The 25500-nt window shown below is 35.8% G+C and overlaps 1 protein-coding gene across 1 annotated transcript; it reads right to left on the bottom strand.

The window, feature by feature from the left end:
• Positions 1-6449: 6449 nt before the first annotated feature.
• On the bottom strand, positions 6450-8182 carry LOC111897504 (uncharacterized). Its single transcript, XM_023893457.1, has 5 exons — positions 7811-8182; positions 7635-7724; positions 7085-7557; positions 6645-7014; positions 6450-6599 (listed from the first exon to the last, which is right to left on the bottom strand). Exons 1-5 carry the CDS (start codon positions 8180-8182, stop codon positions 6450-6452), a joined length of 1455 nt encoding a protein of 484 aa, XP_023749225.1.
• Positions 8183-25500: the final 17318 nt, after the last annotated feature.

Below are 25500 nucleotides of genomic sequence, written 5' to 3'. Positions count from 1 at the left end.
ACACCATATAGATAATGACGCCAAATCTTGAGGGCGAACACCACTGCCCCCAATTCCAGGTCGTGGGTGGGATACCTCGTCTCATGAGGCTTCAGCTGCCTCGATGCATACGCTATCACATGCCCCCTCTGCATAAGCACTGCACCCAACCCCGATATCGATGCGTCACAATACACCGCAAAATCCTCCATCCCTTCCGGGAGAGCTAACACTGGGGCTTCGCATAATCTTTGGCGAAATGTCTCAAACGAGGTCTACCGCTCCGGACCCCATGAAAAAGCAACACCCTTCCTGGTCAACCTGGTGAGTGGCACGGCGATCTTGGAGAAATCCCTGATAAATCTCCGATAATAGCCGGCCAATCCTAAAAAGCTCCTGATCTCGGTAGGCGATCTTGGCATCTCCCACCTCATGACTGCCTCAATCTTGGCCGGATCGACCAAAATCCCATTCTGTTTGACGAGATGCCCCAAGAACTGGACCTCCTGTAACCAGAACTCGCACTTGGAGAATTTGGCATAAAGCCTCTCCGATCTCAGAACTCCGAGGATCTCCCTTAAATGCTCATCATGCTACTCTCTAGATCTCGAATACACCAGTATATCATCGATGAACACGATCACCGAACGATCCAGCATCGGTCTGCACACCCTTTTCATGAGATCCATGAATGCTGCTGGTGCATTGGTGAGCCCAAAAGGCATCACCACGAACTCGTAATGCCCATAACGAGTCTTGAACGCCGTCTTATGGATATCCTCATCACACACTCTCATCTGGTGATATCCAGACCTCAGATCAATCTTGGAAAACCTAGACGCTCCCTGCAACTGATTGAACAAATCGTCGATCATTGGTAACGGATAACGATTCTTGACCGTCAACTTGTTCAACTCCCGGTAATCAATACACATCTGGTGTGAACCATCCTTTTTCTTGAAAAAAAGGATCGGTGCTCCCCATGGCGAGCTACTTGGTTGAATAAACCCCTTCCCTAGCAGCTCCTGAAGCCGCGAGGATAAATCCTGTATCTCTGGCGGCGCAAGGTGATAAGGCGCCTTGGCGATAGGCGCTGCTCCTGGAACCAAATCGATACGGAACTCCACTTGCCTCTCGGGAGGCACACCTGGCAGTTCCTTGGGAAAAACATCCGGGAACTCACACACTATCGGAACCTCATCAATCGAACTTGGCCTCCCAGCGGCCACTCGCGTGTCCATCACATAGGCTACGAATCCGCTGCAGCCCTGCTGCAAACTCTATCTCGCCCTAGCAGCCGAACAAAACGATGACCCACATCGGGTACCTTCGCCGTACATTGTAAGTACTCCCCCACTAGGGTCTCGTATCGTCACCAACTGACACTCACAGTCTATAACAGCTCCAAATTGGCTCAATCAATCCATGCCCACTATAACACATACATCCCCCATCGTAATCGGGACCAGATCTATCGGGAACTCCACACCGAAGATATAAAGCATACATCCTCGAATCACATCTGTAGCATACACCGCTCGCTCGTCAGCTATAGAAACTTGCAGAGGTCGAATCAATGCCTCTCGTCGGATACTAATGTGCTGACTAAATGCCAAGGAAACAAATGACCGATTCGCACCCGAGTCAAATAACACCAAAGCAGGTACATAATTCACAAGAAAAGTACCCATGCATATCATCATATAAGCACAATATCTCAACTCAACAAAATAAATAAAGAATACATACCCGCGACAACATCGGGCGCTGCGCGGACCTCCTCCGTTGTCAACTGGAAAGCTCTCCCACGAGCCTTCGGTGCCTCGGCCTTCACTGGCCAAACCTTGGTAACCCTAGCAACTGGCACAGATCCCTGTGTTGACCCGTGATGCAACTGAGGACACTCGACCTTCCGATACCCAGTCTGGTTGCAGTGAAAGGAAACCATAAATCCCTTGGGGCAATCCTTGGTGATATGCCCATCTTTGCCATATTTGTAGCAAGCACCCGATCGACAGACCCCTCATGCCCCTTGCTGCACTTCCCACAAGTGCGGCCTTTCTGGCCTCTAGTCCTCGAATCAGCGGACTTGGTCCGCTTGGCTGCCGGATGAGACTAAGCCGGCCGCCGATCCATCCTCTGAGACTCGGCCTCCTCCCTGGCCTGAGTCTCAAACTCAATCTCCCTCTTCCGGGCATTTTCCTGGAGCTCAACAAATGTCCGGTACGTCGAGTTCGACACGAACTCCCGAATGTCTCTCCTCAGAATGCCCAAATGTCAGCTCATACGTGCCTGCTCTGTAGACACCTGCTCAGGGCAGAACATCGCCCTCTCATGAGACTTCCTGGTAATCACAGTGACCGAATCAGTACCCTGCTTGAGGGTCAAGAACTCCTGAACCAACTGTTCCCTCTCCACCAGGGGAACATACTCATCTCTGAATATGGTGGTGAACCTCTCCCAGGTCACCTCTAAAATCTCTGCAACTGTGAAGCTTGCCGTCATGAACTTCCACCAGTCCTTCACTCCCAAGCGAAGCTGGTTCAACGCGAATCGAACCCTCAGATGCTCCAAACATGAACACGTATAGAATCATCCCTCAATATCAGCAGCAGCAGCCTCAGTCATCGCGGCGTACCGCTCTTCAAAAGTCTCAATCAGTGTGGTCTTGATAGACCCAAACATCTCCGGAATCTCGGCCCTGATCGCCTCCACCACCTCATCGTGGATCATCTGACGAAGCTCCTCGTCACTCACACCGCTCGCCTCAAGTCTGTGGCGTGTCCCAACCATGATGTCTCTAAAATATAACATAATAATATCAAAGACTCGCTCGAGCATGCTCGCACTCGATAACTCGACCCTACTTGTTCCTTAGTACCCAAAGGATTCTTACTTAGAGTGTGCACTGCTCCGGTGTCTTCGGTAGTACGGGCCCTTATACTACCGTCTACACCGCATCAGTATTCACCCTAAGTCCTCCTCCTTGGATCCTAGATCACAAGTACTCTATATCTCACTAGCATAGGCTACCCTTCGGTAGACCTCTTATCAGCCCCTCACTGCTACCTACTCGCTCTCAAGCATCACATAGCAGCACAATCCTTCCTAGGCTAAGGCATCACAAAATCAGGTCAGTTTAGTCCTAATATGAATATCTAGCCAACTCTAGCATGCATATCATATCATAACATATCTCATAACACATAGTGTAATGGTATTTTGGGAAACCATCATTCGGGCGTTGGCTGATCGTACACACACTGCTCCGTTCTGTCTTCCTCAAAAACTTTTACTCTTTTAGAAAAATTGTTTATTTTAAGAAAAATTTCTCAAATCCTCAGTTTGAGTTCAGAATCATCCAAAGATGCACCCGAATCCCTCAAACCAAGGCTCTGATACCAACTTGTAACAACATAAATTTTCGAAACAATTTTTCACATTTAAAAAAAAAATCTTTAATTCATAATAGTTATAAAAATATCATTGTATCACATAACAACCCATAACATTACATCCCAAGATCATAACATGTAAAACTCCTCGTGTGTGTACTGATCATGTTGGCGCCTTCCCGCGGTCGTCACTAGTACCTGAAACACATCACACAACACTGTAAGCATAAATGCTTAGTGAGTTCCCCAAAATACCACATACCACACATACGCCTTTCCAGACCATAACTCTATGGGATCTTCCGATTCGAGTGTCTCAGGGGACTTCCGTCCCGAACTCCGGTAGACTTTCCGGTCCGTACCCTCTTGAGCTTCCGGTCCATATCATCTGGACCTTCCGGTCCATACCATAAATAGCACATACATATCACATAACAAATAACACATACATCTCATAGCATACAAGACCTTTCGGTCGCACATAGGTACCCTTCCAGGTATAGTATAGTGAGAAGACTCACCTCAATGAAGTCGTATAAACTCTCGTGCTCGACGTCCCGACTTAGCCTCCTCCTATTATTCAAATAACATCCCGATCAGAATTCTCTCCCTTATCTCATCTCTACAACTGGGTAGAAGGACATTCTACCCTACCCTGAACTCTCCTGAATCAGTCTTGACCGAAACCCTAAAGTCAACGAAAGTCAATGGTCAAACTTTGACCCGAATCGTCGAGTGTACATGGGCGACTCGGCGAGTCCATGCGGGTTCTCTGAATCCTTTCAGCCTCTCTTGACTCGTCGAGTCATCCTTCCACTCTACGGGTTACACCTGACACGAATCGCGGGGCAACCCCGACTCGACTCGTCGAGTCCACTTATGGACTCGGCGAGTTGCCGCCATGCTCAAACTCAAATGACCCTCTGAGGTCAGATCTGTTCCTCTAATCCATAGATCTAACCTCCCCAAGCTCAATAAACACGTAAAGGTTCGAACTTGATACTCATGCAACGTCCAAATGACACTATTTGATGATTTAGTCCCAAATACAACACTCTAAGTCCATTTCTTCCATAACCCAACATAAATCAAGATAAATAACATCCTATGGACCACTATGGGTCCAGATCTGAAGTCTAACATGATAAGGGACCTTATTCTCAACAAATCAACCCAATAAAGGGTATAGGAAACCCTAGATCCATGGATTCTTTAACAAAACTGAAAGAGGGTCGATATGTTACCTCAAAGATGATGCCCTCTGCTTGAAATCCATAAATATGCAACCTCCTTGGCCTCCTCTAAGCTGGAATCAACTTCTTCTTGCAAAACAAACCCACAAAGGTCCAATAATGGCTTTTTCTCTCTCTCAAACGCTCAGGCACTATTAGGGTTTCTGTCAAGGGTCTGGTAGCCGCAAATCGTGGCTATAAGGGTCCTTAGATAGATCCCAAACCCGAGAATTTATGGTTTCATTAAACAGCGTGGACTCGCCGAGTCCACTCATGAACTCGCCTAGTCCTTCATTAAATCAGACCAATAATGCGCGATCCCACTCGGTGAGTCAGTGCGCCTACTCGCCGAGTTCCCCTCATAAATTCAATATAAAAACTTAACATAGGATACATGGGAATCAGGATGTTACAATCGTCTTGGGGAAAAACAAGTGCAACAAATTCAAATGGGTTATTGGGGTTTTTGATGTTGTTGTCATGGGGGTGTTAACCTACAAGTTCTTAAAATGACTGAAGAACTTTAGATTAAGACATTTCTATCATGTGTTGGTATTTTGTTTTGATGTGCATCTGGTTTAATGTCCTTAATTGTATGGTGTTTTGTTCCTTGTGTTTTTGTTTCTCGTAGTAGTATTTGGTGGTCGTGGTTAGTGTTTTTGTGATCATGTTGCTGTGATGATCTGTTTTTTGATGGTAATCATAGGCGATGGTCGTCGTATGTTAGATGCAGGTACAAATCCTATTTTAACTTGTGTAATTGATGTAAAGATGTAACACAAACCCATGAATGAAATGTTGGTTAAGTTAAAATGTTCTTGTTATAGCTCTAAATGTGCATGTGTCATTAAGTAATACCTAGATTTTTTGTTGATATTCTTCCTAGGACCACATGACAAAGTCAAACTTTTTAACAAACAAAAAATGAACCCCAATGTTTATGTTGGGGACATGGGTCAGAAAAGAAGAATCTAATACATGAGGCATGTAATACCCAAATTTGTCGTTGTCTATAACCCAGAAATGGAAAATAATGGAAAAGTTCTTTTTTGTTGTTTTTGTGGTTGCCCACTTAGATAATTGCCAGGAAGAAATGAAATACCCCTAATGGGTTACGTCAAATAAAAAAGTAATGACTAAAATACCCCTAATGGGTTAAGTCACATAAAAAATAATGACTGAAATACCCCTAATGGGTTAAGTAACATAAAAAAATAATGACGGAAATACCCCTAAAAATAATGACTGAAATACCTCTATTTGTGTAATTAATTAAAATGACAATAATACCCCTAATGGTAACTTCTTTGATTGACTAAAATACCCCTACTTTATTAATTACTTGAAATAACATACACCTATTGGATTAACGTATTTGAATGACTAAAGTACCCCTAAACTAACATTAGCATGCCCTAAGTATCTCAAATAACTAAACTACCTCTACATGTTTAAATATTTGTAATGACTAAAGTACCCCGTACACACTAATATAAATAAGATCATACATAATGTAAATACATACATGAATCCAAATATCAAATGTTAAGATTAGTATAACATACATGAATATAACAAACATAAATTCCCTTGTTCAATCCACATAACAAACACATAATTAAAACTATAATTAATCTAACTCCATTGGCGATCCAACACTACTACCTTCACCTTCAACTATTTTAGCAAGTTTTAGTTTAAGAATTCTCTCAGACTTTTTCCTCTTGCTTGGTTGACGTGTAGTATACACATGCCCAACAACTTGATTAACCCTGCCCAGTTCCTTAGCTTCATTAACAATCATCACTTGCTTAAATTTGTTTACCCTCATAACTTCCTCAGCTTATGGCTCAACTACATCACCCATAACAGCATCTTCTCCACCCCCTTGCATATTCACTGACTCTTGTGTTTGCATGATCTTTTGTTTCTTTGTGACATTAGTTTTAGGAGGCCTTAGCACTTGAGTGCAAGTGGTCTTGTTGTGCCCTTTCTGTTTGCATATGTCACAAGAAACCTTTTACCCTGCCTTTGAAACCATGTGTTTTCCAGACCTTTCACAAGCATCTCTTATTCTTTTCATGGTTGGCTTGCTTGGCATTCTTCTTTTTAATGGAGGCAATGGAGGTATAAAGTCTGTAGAAGGCCACATGTCCATCCCATTCATGCCACTAATGGACTGTTTGTAGCTATTATTGAAGAAGGCTCCCAGGTACAATGGGTCTACATATAACCCATCAGGTATGATGTTTAAATATGCTAATGTAGCTACAGAATGAACACAACCATACCCATTTAGTTGCCATAACCTGCAATTGCATTCCTTATTTGTGACATCAACAATATACGACTCATCCATTTTCCTTCTTTCAAACTTCATACCCCCACAAGACACAACCTGCCAATACCTACATAATGTAATGCAAATGTTTAGTGTTGAGAGAGGTAAGGCATGTATGAATAAATAAGTGTGCAAACCTTTGGTCATATTGGAGAATACTCAATCTTGTTTTGATGTTTGGACAAACAGAATAACGATTCCATCCTTGACCTATTAGTTTCATACTCACTATCCTTTGCATCACATATATACGAATGTCCTCTAACATGATGATAATAGGTTTCTTCCTAGCATCCAAAATCACACTATTAAAGCTCTCTGAAAAGCCATTCTCCATAGATTCACAAGATGAATTGTGAACTCTAAAAAAAACTAGAGACCAAGTCTTTGGATCTTTATCCATAAGATGGTTAACGGCTTTAGGATTCAACTTTTCAATCTCTTTCATGACTATGTTAAAATGTGCTGCATTTTTTGCCTTGCTTGCTCTCCAAAACAAATTTTTAAACTTGACTCCACTAAACTTGTTTCTAAAATTGGCATATATATGCCTAGCACACTGCCTATGTTCTGCTATTGGGAATACTTCTTTGACTGCCTCAACCAAACCCTGCATATGTACCAGGAATAGGTGAAGTTAAAAATGTAAATATTTATTATACTATGTTTAATATTTTAGAAACATACCTTGTGTTGATCAGAAATTAAAACCAAACCACTTCCTTCATTCCAACACTGCAAATCTTCAAAAAGATTTTCAATGAACCATTTCCGATTCTACTTGTTTTCCACACAAACAACTGCCCAAGCAATTGGGATTATTCCATTGTTAGCATCCCTAACAGCAGCACAAAGCAACTCACACTAGAAAAACTTTTCATGAAACAACCATCCAAGTTAATGATCCTTCTACACCCTCCCCTACACCCTTGTTTGAGTGCATCAAAGCATATGTAAATCTTGCTGAAGTAATTCTTACCATCAGGCATTGCATCCACATAAATTTTAATAGTGGATCCAAGATTTGATCTTTTAATATCCTTACAGTATGACCATATTCTAGCATAATTTTCTACAACCGTGCCTTCAAATAGACTCAATGCATACTTCTTGGCTCTCCTACACGGACTCATACTCACAACAATGCCAAAAGTGGTTTTCACCTCCTCTCTAAGTAATCTGACACTCATCTTTTGATTGTTAAAAAGTGTTGGGTAAAGTGGGTTCCCATCCATTTATACGTGACAACTGATCCGAAGTTGAAATTCTTTGCACAGTTATGGTCACTAATAAGAGACTTGATTTGGAAAGACTTATCATCACTCGTCTATGAACCTCAAACCCTAAATGTACATTTTCCATCATAACTTTTGGCTAGCAACCATCTACTATCATTTTTCACAAAACATAATTGATAACCATTTGCAACAACATAGTTACAGAGCATGTGTTTCAATTGTTTAGGACTTTCAAACCTCATACCTAACACAGGTTCCTGCTCCTTCCAGTGCATCTTTTCATTGAAAATATTTGGCAACTCAGGATAAACATCTTCATTTTCATCCATGGTTTCTTCTAAAGGCTCACCCAAACATGCATTCTCACATATAGTCATCCTTATCTTCATCAGCATCCACATCTTCAGCCCCATGGTCATCCTCATCTTCATCTTCACCCTCATCCTCATCCAAATGGCCTGTCTCAATTTCCTTAATTAGTCCTGCACCATCAATCACTTCTTCCACTATGTTGTTAACAACCTCTTCTTTGTGTTCATCCAACCATTCTTGCATGTTACTATTACCAACATGGTCTACATACATAGGGAGTATAACACCACATTCATAAGTTATTGCTATAAAATCGGCATAATCCATCTCATTGGAAATTAAGGTCAAACTTTTGGGAAAATCAATATCTGGTTGGCAGTAATAGAGCTTCTCGCACTTTTCTCCAGTGAACCTTTCGATAAACTCATAATAACGGTCTTGTCCATGCCTGCGAAATCGATGTCCGACAACCTATCAGTAATCCCTCCGGTATAGCGTATGAGGTATTTTGCAAAGATTCCTTGGAAGTGCACATTGACTTGGATGAATATGGGATCAATATTTGAGGTTTGAGGAGACGAAAGCAAGTAAGGGTTTATCAAAAGAGATGGAAGTGGTGAACAGTCGACGGGAAAATATCTCGTTTAAGTAAAGCTATATAATGAACAATGAGTAAACAAATTAATATGTGGCATTGTTTAATGACACGACAATGGACAATATACACAGTCAGCAAGCCAAGGGGTTTAAGCAACACAAGTGGCATAAATATAACCGACTGACCTTGTCATAAATGAAATAATGATGTAATCGACCCGACAAAATAAAGTTTGTTCCCTCATAAAGTCACTTAAAAAGTTAAGTCGCTAAAAAGGTAAATCCTAAAAAGTTCATAGGTCGTATGTGTTATTTTCCCTTTTAATATCGTACCAATTATCAATAATAGTTGGCAGTGATAAATGTTTCATAATCTAACAAATTGGCTATGATTGTCAAAGATATAGTTTTTCTAGGATCATCACCGACTTTTGAATTATTTTATTTGTTACATGATGGAATTGAAAAAAAAAAATAGTCATAATGACTAATTAGTCAAGTAATAAGTTACTGGTGTGCCTGATGAAATCATAGAGAACATGCAATTGTTAGGTAGGAAAATTATTTGTGTTGTCGATGGAAGAAAAGATGAAGTTGTACTTAACGGATTCGATCCAATGATAATTGTATCGACTTCAATGTCCAAAAAGAGCAAGTTCATTATTGGCAAGATTTTGGCTTTCGGTGTTATCCTTTGGATGGCGATATTCATAAATGGTATACGATCCTTCTTATTTCAAGATCAAAATAAAGAATCTGTAACAATACGGTTTTCAACCATAGCAATATTTTATTTAAACGAAATAGTTTTCTCATCATAGCAAAAAAAATTATAACTTCAATGTTCTAAACTAAAATTTCAATTTCATATAGTAATGAGTAAATTACACGAATGGTCCCTATGGTTTGGGGTAATTTGCACGTTTGGTCCCTAACTTGTTTTTTTAACTCGGAAGGTCCCTACTGTTTGTTATTGTTATACGTTTGATCCCTATTGTTTGTTTTTATTACGCATTTGGTCCCTATCTTATGTAAAAAGACAATTATTTAAAAAGGGAAAAAATGGTATGGTAAGTAAGGTAAGGTGAGGAGGTAGGGTTGGGGGTGTATTTATTTAAATAAATTAAAAAATCAAGGGAAAATAGACTTTTTATGTAATACAGGGACCAAACGTGTAACAAAAACAAACATTAGGGACCTTTCGAATTAAAAAAATAAGTTAGGGACCAAACGCGCAACTTATCCTAAACCATAGGGACCATTTGTGTAATTTACCCTATAGTAATTGTTCTTTTGCATGGAAGTTGCAGTTTTCTTATTGCAATAGTTAACTCCCGTCATCAACTGCATACTTCAAGCCTAAGTATAAGACCCAGTCATGCACGAGGTGTGGAAAGGAGGAGCAAATAGTGGACTGAAAGGTATCTCTTCTCCAATTTCTTGGGGTTAGCCTTTTACGTACGACAAATGTTCAAATGGCTTTTTGTACATAAATAATTATGATGTTTTCAGATTGACCAAATCGACAACAACATATCCCAAGACTCAAGTAATTAAATCTAGATAATGAAGAAGTCACTAAATACGAGAACTAGGTAAGCAAACGAGCTAGCTAGCTTGGAGAAGAAAAAAGGTTCTTCATGACTGCTTAAATATGTAATAAATTATATGATAATTCGTGAAGATAACTCGTTAACTCTTCTCCTTGCTTGAAATGAACGAGCAAAGATTTTTCGAATTGACTCGACCTCTGGGAAGATAAATTAAAATCGTGATATAATTAATGTCTTTATTCTGTAATTTGAGCTGTGTAGGTGCATGCATGCAGCATGCATCACTGCATGCCACCTGAAAAACTTCGTTTTAATTTCCTCTCACAAAATTAAATATAGATAGAAGCGTTTAATTTATTATATAAGAACCTATTTTGTATTAATTGTTCTTTTTACAAATATCAACATATAGAATCGTATTAATTAAGAGATAATGACTTAAAAAGTTAAACCATGTAAAAGCTATAGATATACAAGGGGATATAATAAAAATATAAAATGATCTCTCTCTCTCTATATATATATATATATATATATATATATATATATATATATATATATATATATATATATATATATATATATATATATATACTCTCTCTCTCTCTCTCTCTCTCTCTATATATATATATATATATATATATATATATATATATATATATATATATATATATATATATATATATATATATATATATATATATATATCAATTAAAAAGTTTTAATGTAAATTCCAACAACATATGTCAACATTTGCTCACCTAGCTAGCTACGCACTACAATGCGTGTAATTTCTTGCTCAACCAATTTACCAAAGTGATGTTTTTTTATATGTTAATGATTTTAAGTTTAAATCTCATATTTGTGTCAAACCGATGTGAATACGGTGCATCTATCTAATAATTAAATGGTACATAAACATCATTTTAGTGTATCTTTCTGTACATGCGTCGTTATATATTTATTTTTTTCAACGGCAGCAATACCGCTGGGGTAGGGACTATTTTTTTTTTTCTATTGCTTTTTCATTCTTATCATATTACACCAAAATTTTTGTAAAACTTTAATATTTTTCATATTAACTATTTTGACTAATAACACTTTGTAAATATCATACTATATTATAAAAGAAAACATTTTTTTTTCATCACATTCATTTTAAACTCTCATGCATTTTTCTTTACACCACATTCATTTGAAACTCTCATGACTTTTCAATTTCTTTGTAATAATGATTATAAGTTGGTTAATAAGATTAAATAAATATCAAACCTAAAGTATAATCATATATAAAATAATTTTCAATATTAAAATAAAATCTTTACTTCTACTTATAAAGTTATTTTTTTAACTTCTAACATATTATAATTAATTTATTAGATTTAATATGTTGCTGTATATAAACCATTATCAATTTAAAGCTAAATGCAAAAGCTAAATTATAATATCAATTTAACTAAAATCTTTTCTAAAGATATTTGTATAATCATTAAAAGTTTTTAAATAAGTAACTTAAAATAACTTACAATAACAATAGTTAAAAATAACTCTATATAAATGATTATATTGTTACCTTTAAAATCAAAACATAATGTCTGATGTTTTAAATAATTATAATGATAGAAATTAAAACGTTAGGAAAATAAATTTAAAAAAATTAATTAACAATAACAAAAAGTATAAATAACATTAAGTCATATATTATATTTAATTTTATTCATGAGTAACTCGCGGGTAGAAATCATTCAAACGGTTGAGATTATACAGTTATAATAGATGTATATATTATCATATAATTCAAAATAATCAATATATTATATCAATTTAGTATACGAATTATTATATCAAATTTTACAACAATGTTATTATAATATTTAAAAAAAAACATATAATTATAAAGATTTCAACTATATAGGTATTTTTGCGTAACGCGCGAGCATTCGCCTAGTATCCTTATAAATTCACAAAGTTATTAATGATTAACTATAGATAACTAAAACTAATTCAACGGCAATCATGCATATATGCACGCATTAATGTAATCAAAGTCAATAAAATGATTGAATATTATGTAACAAATTTACAATATACAAAAGTATATTATGTATTAGTTGTGAAACTTATGTATTATATGGGTTAATTTAGAAAAATAAAAGTTAAATATAAAGGTCAAAATATTTGAAAATTTTAAATTTATAAGAAAAAAAATAATGATTTATTATTATGGTAATGTTTTTTATCTTTTAAATTTAAACAAATAATTTTAATTAAAAAAGAAACTAATGAGCTTTAATTTTGAAAATTTTAAAATTAAAAAGTAAGTTTATTAATGAAAATTAATATCTATTTATTATTATATTTATTGTAATTATTAAATTAAGATATTATGTGGAATTTAATAAATAAAAAAACTCATAAAATGACATGTGGAAAAAAAAATTAATTCAAAATAACCACAAAATGACATTTGACAAATTAAATGAAAGTGTGACAAGTGGCAAAAAAAACCCTTCATTTATTAGAGAATATTTTCTTTTTAAATGAATGTTTCAGGTTTAACGTTGTTTTGTTGATTTAAAAGTAAATTAATGTTTTTTTTTGCTTAATGTTTAATATTTGTATTTTTTATGAACTTGTAAAAATGTTGAGAACCAAATTTTAAGTTTAAAAATTAATGTTTGTATATTTGTTTTAGTTATTTATAATGTTTATTACAATAGAGAACAAAAAAAAACAAATGGCGTAAAAAGTAATGAAAGATTTCATCATTTTTAATTCTTTTATTGCTACAAATTAATATGAAATTAAACTTTTTAATTACTTCATATTAATTGTAAAATAATATAATATTACAAATTAAGAAAAATATATAGATTTATTAAAGATTAATGTGTTTCAAAACTATCTCCGTAATTAAAATGTATTGCAAATGATGTCCAACCTAGCTGGGTTGATGCATCGGGTTTTATACCTATGTGGGTGTCAGGTTGAGAGTTCTATTCACTTAAACTATATTTTGTGGTGCCACATGTGGGGAATTTTTCCCAAAAAAGCTCTATGGGGACTGAGTTTGCCCTGTAATTGAGCTCGAACCCGGGGTGCTCGTTGAAATATTGCGAGTAGGTTTCCACTTAATTCGTTTGTTGTTTCCAAAAATAAAATGCATTATATATATATATATATATATATATATATATATATATATATATATATATATATATATATATATATATATATATATATATATATATATATATATATAACTTCTAAACTATCTTATAGAACTTTACAACTATTCCATATTCTATTTTTTTAATAACAGAATAATTTTATATTTCAAATTTAATATATATATATATATATATATATATATATATATATATATATATATATATTCTAAACTATCTTATAGAACTTTACAACTATTCCATATTCTATTTTTTTAATAACAGAATAATTTTATATTTCAAATTTAAAATATATATATATATATATATATATATATATATATATATATATATATATATATATATATATATATATATATATATATATTAAACATGATCGATCATTTGTTGTAATGTTGTTTAAGAACTTATTACTGTTTTTCAATTATTCACATGATTAAAATGTATTACAAATTGTTTTTACTAACTCACTACTAGAAAACCAACCTACAGCAACGTAATCATCGACAGACTACCTAATTAGCGACAAATTACTGAGGAATCACCGACGGAAAACACAAAAATTTCGATCAAACTAATTATAGAGTTTTAGAGAGGTATTAACGAAGGATTAACAACAGATTGGCAAAATTTTATCGACAAAAATTGTCCCCCGCTAAACCATCAGAAAGTAAAACCTCTTAACGAGGGAACAACGACGGATTGCAAAAAGTAGAGGTTTTCTTTTTCCTAGCCCTCGCCAAACCCTCGCAAAAAATCTATGCCTCCTTCTGTTCATTTCCCACTTTTTTATTCGTTCACTCATTTTATTTTCATTCCCTCCTATTTCTTCCAAAGCCAACGATTTCCTCCCAAAGCCCTAAATGACCATTAAATATCTCCTTCGTCCCTGATATCACCTCCACCACAGTCAACCTGAATCGCCATCTTTGAAGCCAAAGGAAAACCAAATCAGAAATCACATCCTCGTTGGCTTTGTCGTTGACTTGCCTCTTAATTTTATGTTGATTGTAGAAACGCAAAATCTTCAATGTTGCTGATGAGTGTGTACAGTTCCGCCTTCGCCTTGTAGCAATAACCAATGATATCTGAAACCATAAACAGCTAGGTAAGCATAAAGCTTAGTAAGTTTCCCCCAAAATACCACCATATAAACAGATCACATATACAATCAAATATGTTGGATCCAGTCAACCATCGGGTTGGAATACCTTAGGCCCAGTCAACCTACCCCAGGTTGGAATGCCAATATACAACAGGTCCACTCAGCCATCGGGATGGAATACCCAGGGTTTGTTGGCGTGCCGCCTCAACCCTACCGCTCTTCCTGAGCCTCTATGCCTACGGCTTACAGCCGGTCCGCACCGGTTATCTTGGCCTACCGCACAAAGCAGGACCGCCTTAACCCAAACCAAACACAATATGTCGACATATAAACAATCAGGATCAAGTAGGCACATAATACATGCATACAACAATCATAAAGCTCACTACTGCCTAGTAATCCTCTCACAACATACAGACCCGCTACCAGCTAACCCCCATAGAATGCGTAACCATAAGTAACCAGAAGTGAGATAGTCACCCGAACAAATGGCCCTTTTCTAGAGCCACAACCAAACAAGGAATAGGCAAGAGATCCTAGACTAAGAGTTCTCAGGCTATCCTACATGACCACAAACAATCCCTAAGGGCACTCCATAGATGATAACCAGCAAGCACAAATAACATACAGTTCTACAGATTATTACCACAAAGCAGTATACTCAATAGTAGGAGACAGATCTAACAGATAACTACAGCATAACAGCATACTCGATAGGGATGGCAACGGGGCGGGTTTGGGACGGGTTTTGGTAATCCTGTCCCCATCCCCGAATATGAAAATCTATCCCATCACCGATCTGATTCCCAACGGGTACCCGTTTATCAAACACTATCGGGACTGCGGGTATCCCAACGGGGTAACGGGGATCCCCGTTTAACATTGAAATTAAAAATAATTTTGATGCAATGAGAATACAAAACCATTAGACTTACTGATGCAAGCATAAATTCATATTCAAAATAATTTTGATAATTTACAAAACCATTAAGAGCAGACGTATTTGTTTTGATACATAAGTGGTTACTAGTGGCAAAAAACAATAAAGACACTAGCATTCATAAATCATAATATCACTATTACTCTAAGTACTATGAATAAAAAAAATGTCATAACACTAGCACTACAAATAAACAGAAAGTTACCTCAAGAAATTATCTTTAAATCTTTCACAACAAAGAAGATAAGTCAAGGAAATTAATATATATATATATATATATATATATATATATATATATATATATATATATATATATATATATATATGAACGGTTTCAGGTAACGGGTTTCGGTTTCGGTTTCGGGTAATCGAGACGGTATTTTGTTTACCATCCCCGTAACCAAAACCGCAAAAATTTTCTAAAAGCATACCAAACCCGATCCCGGCCCCGATTAACCGACCTCAAACCCGACCCAAATATGTCGGTTTTCGGTTTTCACCATCGGGTTCAGTTTCTTTTTCCATCCCTAATACTCGATACCAGAACACAAATCTAGCAGATCACTACAGCATCGTAGCATACTCGATACTAGAACACAAATCTAACAGATCACTACAGCATAGTATCATACTCAATACCATAACACAGATCTAACAAATCAGTACAGCATAGTAGCATACTTAATACCAGAACACATATCTAACAAATCACTACAACATAGTAGTGTACTCAATATCAACAATCCAAGGAATGCATGGTCGTACATACTCAGAGGTGAGATAGCCAACCGGACAGATGATCCCACTCTAAAAACACTACCAAACGAGGAACAGGTAAGAGAGCTTGGATCAAGAGTCTGTTGGATTAGTGTCTAAGTCCATAACTATTTTGGTATGTACTTGACCCGATGATGCATGGTCCTTTCGGGTTGCCTTCACCAAAGCAACTTGATAGGATGAATTATGGAGAGAAAGGATTAAATATGATTTATTAATATATTATGAGAATAATATATTAAAGGAGAAATCATATTGTTTAATTAATATTAGTCAAGAATTAATAAGAATTAAGTTTGTGGCTAAAAGAGATTAATTAAACTTAAGGGACTAGAACTATCAATTGTATGATAGTTGAATATTGAGCTAATGAACTCCATATTAAAGGAGTGGACGAATTCTATGGGGAAACCCATTAGAAATCGTCCCAAGGCCTTTAAGGAAGGAGCCCATGGGTTGCTTAGGGCTTAAGCATCCAAATTAGGGTTTCCTTGTTAGATAACCCTAATAGCCTCACTATTTAAGGAACCCTTATGCCCCAAAAACGTAGTGGACTTGTTCTCTAGGGTTTCCACACGTTTTGGGTAGCCTCCTTCTTTTCTCCTCTTCATCCTCTTGCTCCTGGTGTTTGTGAGCCATTAGAGGAGTGACATTTGTGACTCTAAGCTTTCTAAAGTCAATACAAGAAGGATTTGAGATTGTTATTGCTACATAACAATCAAGGTATGATCTAAACTCTAATTTATATGTTATATTGATTATCATATGCTAGATCTAGGGTTTATAGTCTTGGATAACTTTCATGTACAATAGAGAAACCTAGATCCAAGCATTAGGGTTTGTATGAGCACATAGGATCTTCTTATGGCTAAAACCCATCAGAGTCCTCAGTCTATCCTACATGACTATATACAGTCCTTAAGGTATCTGTTAGGGTGCAAAGTCATGCTTGGATGTAGTGTTTAGGCTTTCCTCTTTGTATGTGTAAATGGGTTGAGTCTTTTCCTATAAATAGGAAGTGAGTGACTCCCATTATGTAAGAATGAAAGAGTCCATTTTGGAGTGTTAGACTAGAGAGAGAATTTGTATACAAGACCCATTTGTATAATCTTTCTAGATCTAATAAGAGCTTACAAAGATTTATTTACTCCTTGTGTTCTTGAATTTGTATGATGAATCACTAGATCTTTCCTAATTCCGCACATGCCATCATAATCAACACCACTACAATTGGTATCAGAGCGGGTGTTCTTGATTTCATCAAGAATTGATCCTTGATGGCTATTTTGATTTGGTGATTCTTCATGTTCTTATTGATCTTTGTGTTTTGAGAGTGTTTTGTGTTCTAGAAATCGAATTTTTCTTTGATTTGATCCATAATTCGACTTTCTCTTTCTAGAATACTTGTTTGTATCACTTTCTCTTTCTAGAAAACCCATTCAAAATCACTTTCTCTCTCTAGAATTCTTCAAGTTTTTGTGATCATGGTGGGTTTACCATATGATTCTTGGATTGTGATCATTAAAGATGTGAAATACAAAGTCAATGAAGATCAATTTTATGGTTTGTTGTTAAGCAAATTGATTTCATGGGGTAATTTGGTTTCTTATGGAGGTTTGAAGGATGATCATGGAAGCTTGGTATTTCAACCAATTTGTAAGATTGCATGGTTGAATAAAATTGCCTTGTCCATATTAGTTCGTAGTAGAAATCAAAAGGAAGGAGAAGAACGAGATTTGTTCAATAAGAAATACACTTCTCTAATTGAAAACTCAAATGATCTTCGTGCTCTTAAGTTTCTTGAAGTTCTTGACAATGGAGTTCAATGTGATGTTCTTGATGTTCAAGAAAAAGGAGTTCAAGTTGATGTTCATGAAGAAAAAGTTTTTTGCTCGATTGGAGTTCAAACCGATGATATTTTGTGTTCTTGTGATTCGTTTGAAGGAATGATTCCTTATCGGAAGCCGGTGATCCAAGAAAATCACAAGTATCAAACTCCAAAAGATTTGATTCAAACTCAAAATGTTCATGTTGTTGAAAGTGGGTTTGTTCATGAAGTCAAGTCTTCAAGATGCAAAAAGATGAGAAAGAAAAAGAAGAAGAAGATGAATCGGAAGAATAAGCGGGTTTACTCACAAAAATCATCATATGTTATGAAGCCAAAATCTGTGAAGCAAATTTAGGTTCCAAAGCAACAATCTCCAAATGTTGCATTGAATTTGAAGTCAAAACCCAAATGTGTTGGTGGTTCTTTTGAAGATGTTCTTGGATCGTTGAAGAACACGAAGAACGAGTTGTACATCTCGCATGGTGGGTGGTACAATGTTCGATTTGGAGATTTTCTCATTCCGACAAAAGAACCGAGATCTTCTAAATTTGATTCATTCGTTGAAAACGGAACTCGATTCGTCAAAAAGGTATCTCAAATTCTCATATGGATTCCAAAACGTCCATAATTTCGATTCGTATTTTGCGTTTTTTCAATTTTTGATCGATTTGCCTAATTGGATCAAATCTGTTTCAACCCCATTGATTGATCCAATTATTTTTGTTTTGATCAAACTCAAATTACACTCATTTTGTTTAATTCTCGAAATTTACTCTTCATGTTGAGCCTAAATTCTTTCTGCGACTATTCATATTCGAATGTTTGAGCCCAAATAAAAATTCGTGTTACTATTCATTGTTCATCATTTTATGCCCAAAAAGTCGATCAATTACTGTTCATCCTGATAAAACCTCATCGAAATAATTTTTTTCTGGATTCATCATCCGTGATATATCGTTTCCTTCAAATCGATCGAAGTCCAATTATTACTTACTGGAATCGATAGTCTTGTGGCTCGTTAATCAGAGTACTCAATCGATGGTGATTTAATTGATCTCTGCTGTTCATTTGTATCAAACGTCTCATTGTTGAAAGTCAAACGAATTTCTGATAAGTGAAAATCAAAATTAGTTTAGGAATTGAAATCGATTTCGATATTAGAGGGTCCTTTAATGATATCAGATATGTTGAGTCGAAGGTTTTGGTGTTGAACTGCTTGATGTCGAACATTTGGATATGGAGTCAAAATCGATTAAGGTTCATGTGTAATACCAAAGTCAGATATGTTGATTGTTGATTTGGAATTGAGTATTGGAGTCGACACTCGTTGTCACTTGATGTTGAATCAAAATTTTGGAATTCGTTTATTGGAGTCGATTAATTTTGATATCAACTGGAATGAAAGCTAAGGATGATTCGTTACAGGTTGATGATTGTTGCTTGAAAACGAATTAGGGGATGAACTGGTTTCTTGAATAAAAAGCGAAGACTTGTACCATTGATTTCAAATATGGGGTCTTGGCTTGGAAAATTATGGATTGATTTTGAGGAAACGATCTCTTGATTTGTGTTGTTGACTGAAAAACAAAGATTTGGGAATCGATTTTCAGTGATGTTGATTTACGAAGACTGGGAAGTTTTGGATTAAAATTCGAAGGGTATATGGATGAATTGAAAAACGAAGATTTTGGAGTCCAGATTCGAAGGGTACAAAGTTGTTTTGGATTTGAACGAAGGGTTACTGGGTTTTTATTTTCGAAGGGGAGAAAGAAAGAGTCTTCGTACGAAGGGTTGAGAAAAAGTCTTCGTAAGTTACTGGCTCAAGTCAGAAAAAGTCTTCATACGTGTTCAAGTCTTCGTTTCCGTGTAATTGGAGAAGAAACAAAAATGTTTCAAAACTAGACCCTGCAATTTTGAAAACATGGCAAAATTGGTCCAGATTCGAATTTGGAGCAAATCTTGATGAGAATACAGAATTTTCAAAGTGAGTCCCTATAGTTTCGAAAAGTTGGCAGAAAATGCCCAACTTCGAATTTGCAGTAAAAAGCTTAGAAATTGAAGAATTTTACACTTCTGATCCTTGCAGTTTGTGCGAATTTACATTTTCTACCCAGTTTCGCAAATGGGGGAGAATTTTGCATATTTGCCTGTTTTTGGCGCAATGGGTCCCTGCAAGTTTCAGAAAGTGACAATTTCTACCTGGTTTTTGAAAAATCTAGCAACTTTCACCCGAAAAGTCAAAAAAAAAAAATTCACAAATTGGAAATTTTTTTGAGGCTTTTTCGTGATTGTTTTTCCGTGAGATTTTTGGTGATTCATTTTTGGTACACATCAAGGGGGAGTATTGTATTGTTTATTCCTCGGGCGCTTCTCACCCTTAATGGGTTTTATAATCATTTTTTTGATTATAAAAAGGGGGAGAATGATGGGTATTCGAAGCGGGTTTCTCGGATATTCTTTGCGGATCTTGAAGACCGGTGATAATTCGATAGGGTGTTTGGTCTTGATCACACTAGCTCGTTGGAAACTAAAGCCAGGGCATCCAATCCTAACTTTGAGGGGGAGAATGTTAGGGTGCAAAGTCATGCTTGGATGAGGCTTTACCCACTTGTATGTGTAATGAGTTGCCTTTCCTTTATAAGGTAGTGAGTGGCACTCATTTTATGTAAGGAACACTTATGATAGCATTAGTTTAGAGAGAGAAATATTGCAAGACCCATTTGTACTCTTTCTATGAAACTAATGAGAGCTTAAAAAGAATTATTTACTTCTTGTGTTCTTGATTTTACATGATGATTCACTAGATCTTTCATATTCCGCACATGCCATCATAATCAACACCACTACACAAAGTTGTATGGAATATGAAGAATCAGAGTTTACTCTAGTAGAATATACTCTCGTTCTACTTGAATACGCTTTTATTCTTCTAGATACAAATTAATTGCGAAAAAATATTATTGTTGACATTAATGACGAATTTAATTAGTTTTCATAAAAAAGAATTATAAGTATTGATAAAATTTAATATACATTTAATGCTTACTAAATTTTTATTGGTACATTCTAGCATACAATAGATGTGAGAAACATTTGAACCTACCTCTCTCTCTCTCTCTCTCTCTCTCTCTCTCTATATATATATATATATATATATATATATATATATAACTTTGTAAAAATTTTAATAGTTGGTTTGTATCCAGACTTTTGTAAATTATATTATGAATATGCATGTAGCATGTTTGGAGTAATAATATTGTAAAGTTTAGAGAAGGGGTTCTAACATTTCGTATCAACACCTGTGACACAAATAACTTGAGTGGGTCAGGTTGGGAAACCTGGTGAGTACATAGGGTTTTCAACCCACAAGAATAAAGTTATTGTGTTTTATCATCAAACAATTAACCCAAATACTCATCCCCATTATCTTCTTTATTTCTTAAGGATTTACCCTAAGAATCATCTATCACTCATTCCTAAGGATTCATCCTAAGGAATAGGCACGAAGTACATAGTCGCCAGGGTTTATACAACTGGAACTAAATTCATAGTTTTCAGGGTTCATCCAACAGGTGTTAAGTCCATAGTTCTCATTTATCGACAATATTATTTGTGGGAGTCCACCTGCAATACATGTCAATGGGTTTTTAGAGTAGATCTGATGAACATATTGTTCACAATACCTATAGGTTGTGAGCCTGCTAGTGTTCCACGGACCGTCTAGAATAGTCCATGGTTGTCATATACTCTGCTAGATGACGAGGCCAACGTTTGGGTAAGGGCTTCTCTCATTTTTCACCCCTCACCCTCATCTCATGATTTATATCACCGTTCATCTCATTTATCCAACTTATCTTTCATCACATACCAACTATTTCATCTACCAATGTCTTACCCACCATTTTTGTAGATAGAAAATACTTATACCGTTTAAATCATTTAAAACATGTATAAATCATTCATTCAACATCCATCTCAAAGAAATAAACAATATATATTCGCATAGCACGTATTATATATAAAATACTTCATATCTATGTGTAAGATGAAAGTGACTATACACTCACTTGATAAGACAGTGATTGGACAACACTTCGTCCCTTAAAACAATCTTTTTCGATGAAACTGTGATGTTTTCTCAAAAACCAGGCTTCACGCGGGCAGAGTTTTGACTCGAAAACTCTTTTTCTCGGGGTCTTCGGGCTCTCTGGGGCTTGCTTACGATGTTAGGATGATATTCTAGGCTTGAGGGTATTCAGTGTAGGTAAAACGAAAGTAAAATGTGAAAAAGGGAAAATTTTGTAAACATTTTCGGGGCAACCTTGCATCCTATTTATAGGAGGCCGAAGCTCCTCATTATGTTGGGGGTAATGTCTGGTACGCCGGGTGTAATTCCTTGCAAGGCTCTTCGTGATGGGTTTTGACCATAAGAACATCCTATGTGCTCATACAAACCCTAATGCTTGGATCTAGGTTTCTCTATTGTACATGCAAGTTATCCAAGACTATAAACCCTAATTCTAGCACACAAGTAATCATATTAACATAAGAATGGGTTTAAGATGTTACCTTGATTGTTATGTAGCAATAACAATCCCAATTCCTCCTTGTATTGACTTTAGAAAGCCTAGAGTCACAAATGTCACTCCTCTAATGGTTCACAAACACCATAAGCAAGAGGATGAAGAGGAGAGAGGAAGGAGACTGCCCTAAAACGTGTGAAACCCTAGAATGAAGCTTCGCCACGTTTTTGGGTCATAAGGGTCATATATATGCAAGTTATCCAAGACAAGGAAACCCTAATTTGGATGCTTAAGCCCTAAGCAACCCATGGACCCCTTTCCTTAAGGCCTTGGACGATTTCCTTATGGGTTTCCCCATAGAATTTGTCCACTCCTTATTATAAGGCAATTCATGGCCCAAATTGCAATTATCTTATAATTACAATTCCAGTCCCTTAAGTTTAATTAATCTCTTTTAGTCACAAAACTAATTACCAATTAATTCTTGACTAATATTAATTAAACAATATGATTTCTCCTTTAATATATTATTCTCATAATATATTAATAAATCATATTTAATCCTTTCTCTCCATAATTCATCCTATCAAGTTGCTTTGGTGAAGGCAACCCAAAAGGACCATGCACCATCGGGTCAAGTACATACCAAAATAGTTATGGACTTAAACACTAATCCAACAGTCTCCCACTTGGATAAGTCTAATAACTATTATGCGTATGACTTCAGATCCTGATCTGCAATCGTAGCTTTCCAAAGCCGCTGTCAACTCTGATCCTATTAGATACACGTGTCCTTAGATAAGGGATCATATATTCCTCCATTCTAGATATCGTATGAGACATGATTTCTAATCATTCTCCTTTGTACTATTTCTCGACTTCTGATTTATGACGACTAACTAATTGAACAAATCAAATTAGCCCTATCCCAGCCGAGCATTTACGTTTGTCATCACTAAATCATCGAGGGGACCAAATATATTGCTTTTATCCTACTTTGGATAAAAGGAACGGATAAACTTTGATACAATGCCTGCTTGCACTCACTCACCGAATCACACACAACAATATGTTTTATGACACCAAGTTACTGGTGCGTTTACATATTATCAATGTGCAACCGATTTGCAAGATACAACTCACACATCTCGGTTTCAAGAATATAAGATGTTATCGTCTCACCAATCACTCGTGATACAATTCATGGAGTGATCCAAGTGAGCGTGGGTTTAATCCAATGCTCAAATTCATATTCATAAGCACTCACGAACGTTGCAACAAACATTTGCTTATGCCTAATACTCTTTTAGACATTCCACACACCAATTCATGACAGTCTTCATTCATACCTACTTCCAACATATGAACGACTGTGGCCCGTTCGAATAATTTGACTGTTCTAAACCAATTAAATTATTCAGGAAGTCAAAACATGCAAAGTGAAACACAAGAATAATACTAATCCCATATGGCCTCAAACCTTTGAGCATAAATAAAACACCTTTTATTTATCACCATATCGATTACTCATCATTTGTCGTTTCGGGTAATCAACTTCTTACTTGAATTATTACACTTGTCCCATGCTCCTAGCATGCACACAATGTTTACCTATGGTTCTTAATTTGTGAAATAGACCAAATTGAGCACATTCCCAATCATTCTCATTTCACAACTCCAAATCCTTTTTCCATAAGTGAAAGAATATCAAATTCTTGCTACTTATAGATTATGCTAGATTCTAACATTTTATGCAATGATCCTTTCGTGATATCACTGCACCAAAGTCACAAAGACTATTGCCAATGATATTACAAAGTCCTCTATCAGAGATTGTTACAAGACAATTCCTTAGATATGATGTCTCTCACTCAAAGTACTTTCCTTTGAACATCCTTTTGCATAAAAGTTTCTAATCTAGACATATATTTTCAATATTCAATTCCCAATATGGACACGTTTCCATATTTTCCATATGACAACTTATTCTTAATAGAATCTTATCTATTCATAATAATGTCGATATGGTCCATCCAATATGGAAACATTTCCATATTTTCCAATACTATACTTCCAACTACTCACAAGCGACCAATCCTTGGCGAACTTTGGATTGTCCTTTGATAGTTGTTTAATTATATTAGTCAAAACCGATTCTTGTCCTTTTTCCCTCTAAATGCGCTATACATTTGGAAAATTTTAGAATGGTCAAATATTATAGCATTTGCAATCGATCCTATACCCAAAGCGTATGGGACACAATGCATAATGTCTTACATAAAGATTTGATACTTTATCAATCTTCCGCCATAATATTTCATTTGCTATGTTCTCAAAATTCGAATTATGAAGAGGAATGCTGTAATCATAATCGAAATTTAAGAACACACAATGTACCTTTGACTAAATTTATTAACATTCCAAAACCTAAGCCTTTAGATTTGAAATGCAGCATAATATTCTCTCCCTTAATTATAGCAAAACAACTA

The sequence above is a fragment of the Lactuca sativa genome, chromosome 5 (assembly GCF_002870075.4).
Source record: "Lactuca sativa cultivar Salinas chromosome 5, Lsat_Salinas_v11, whole genome shotgun sequence".
Taxonomy (NCBI): domain Eukaryota; kingdom Viridiplantae; phylum Streptophyta; class Magnoliopsida; order Asterales; family Asteraceae; genus Lactuca; species Lactuca sativa.
The sequence above is the reverse complement of the archived record's forward strand: the minus strand, read 5'-3'. Positions and strand labels throughout refer to the sequence as shown.

Bases quoted from the DNA above. Each gene is read 5' to 3' on its own strand.
- LOC111897504 (XM_023893457.1), bottom strand. From the start codon at position 8,182: ATGGATGGGAACCCACTTTACCCAACACTTTTTAACAATCAAAAGATG. The intron at 7,015-7,084 runs GTTTGCACACTT...TACATTATGTAG, and splicing joins ATTCTCCAATATGACCAAAG to GTATTGGCAGGTTGTGTCTT. The intron at 6,600-6,644 runs GTTTCAAAGGCA...ATATGCAAACAG, and splicing joins AAAGGTCTGGAAAACACATG to AAAGGGCACAACAAGACCAC.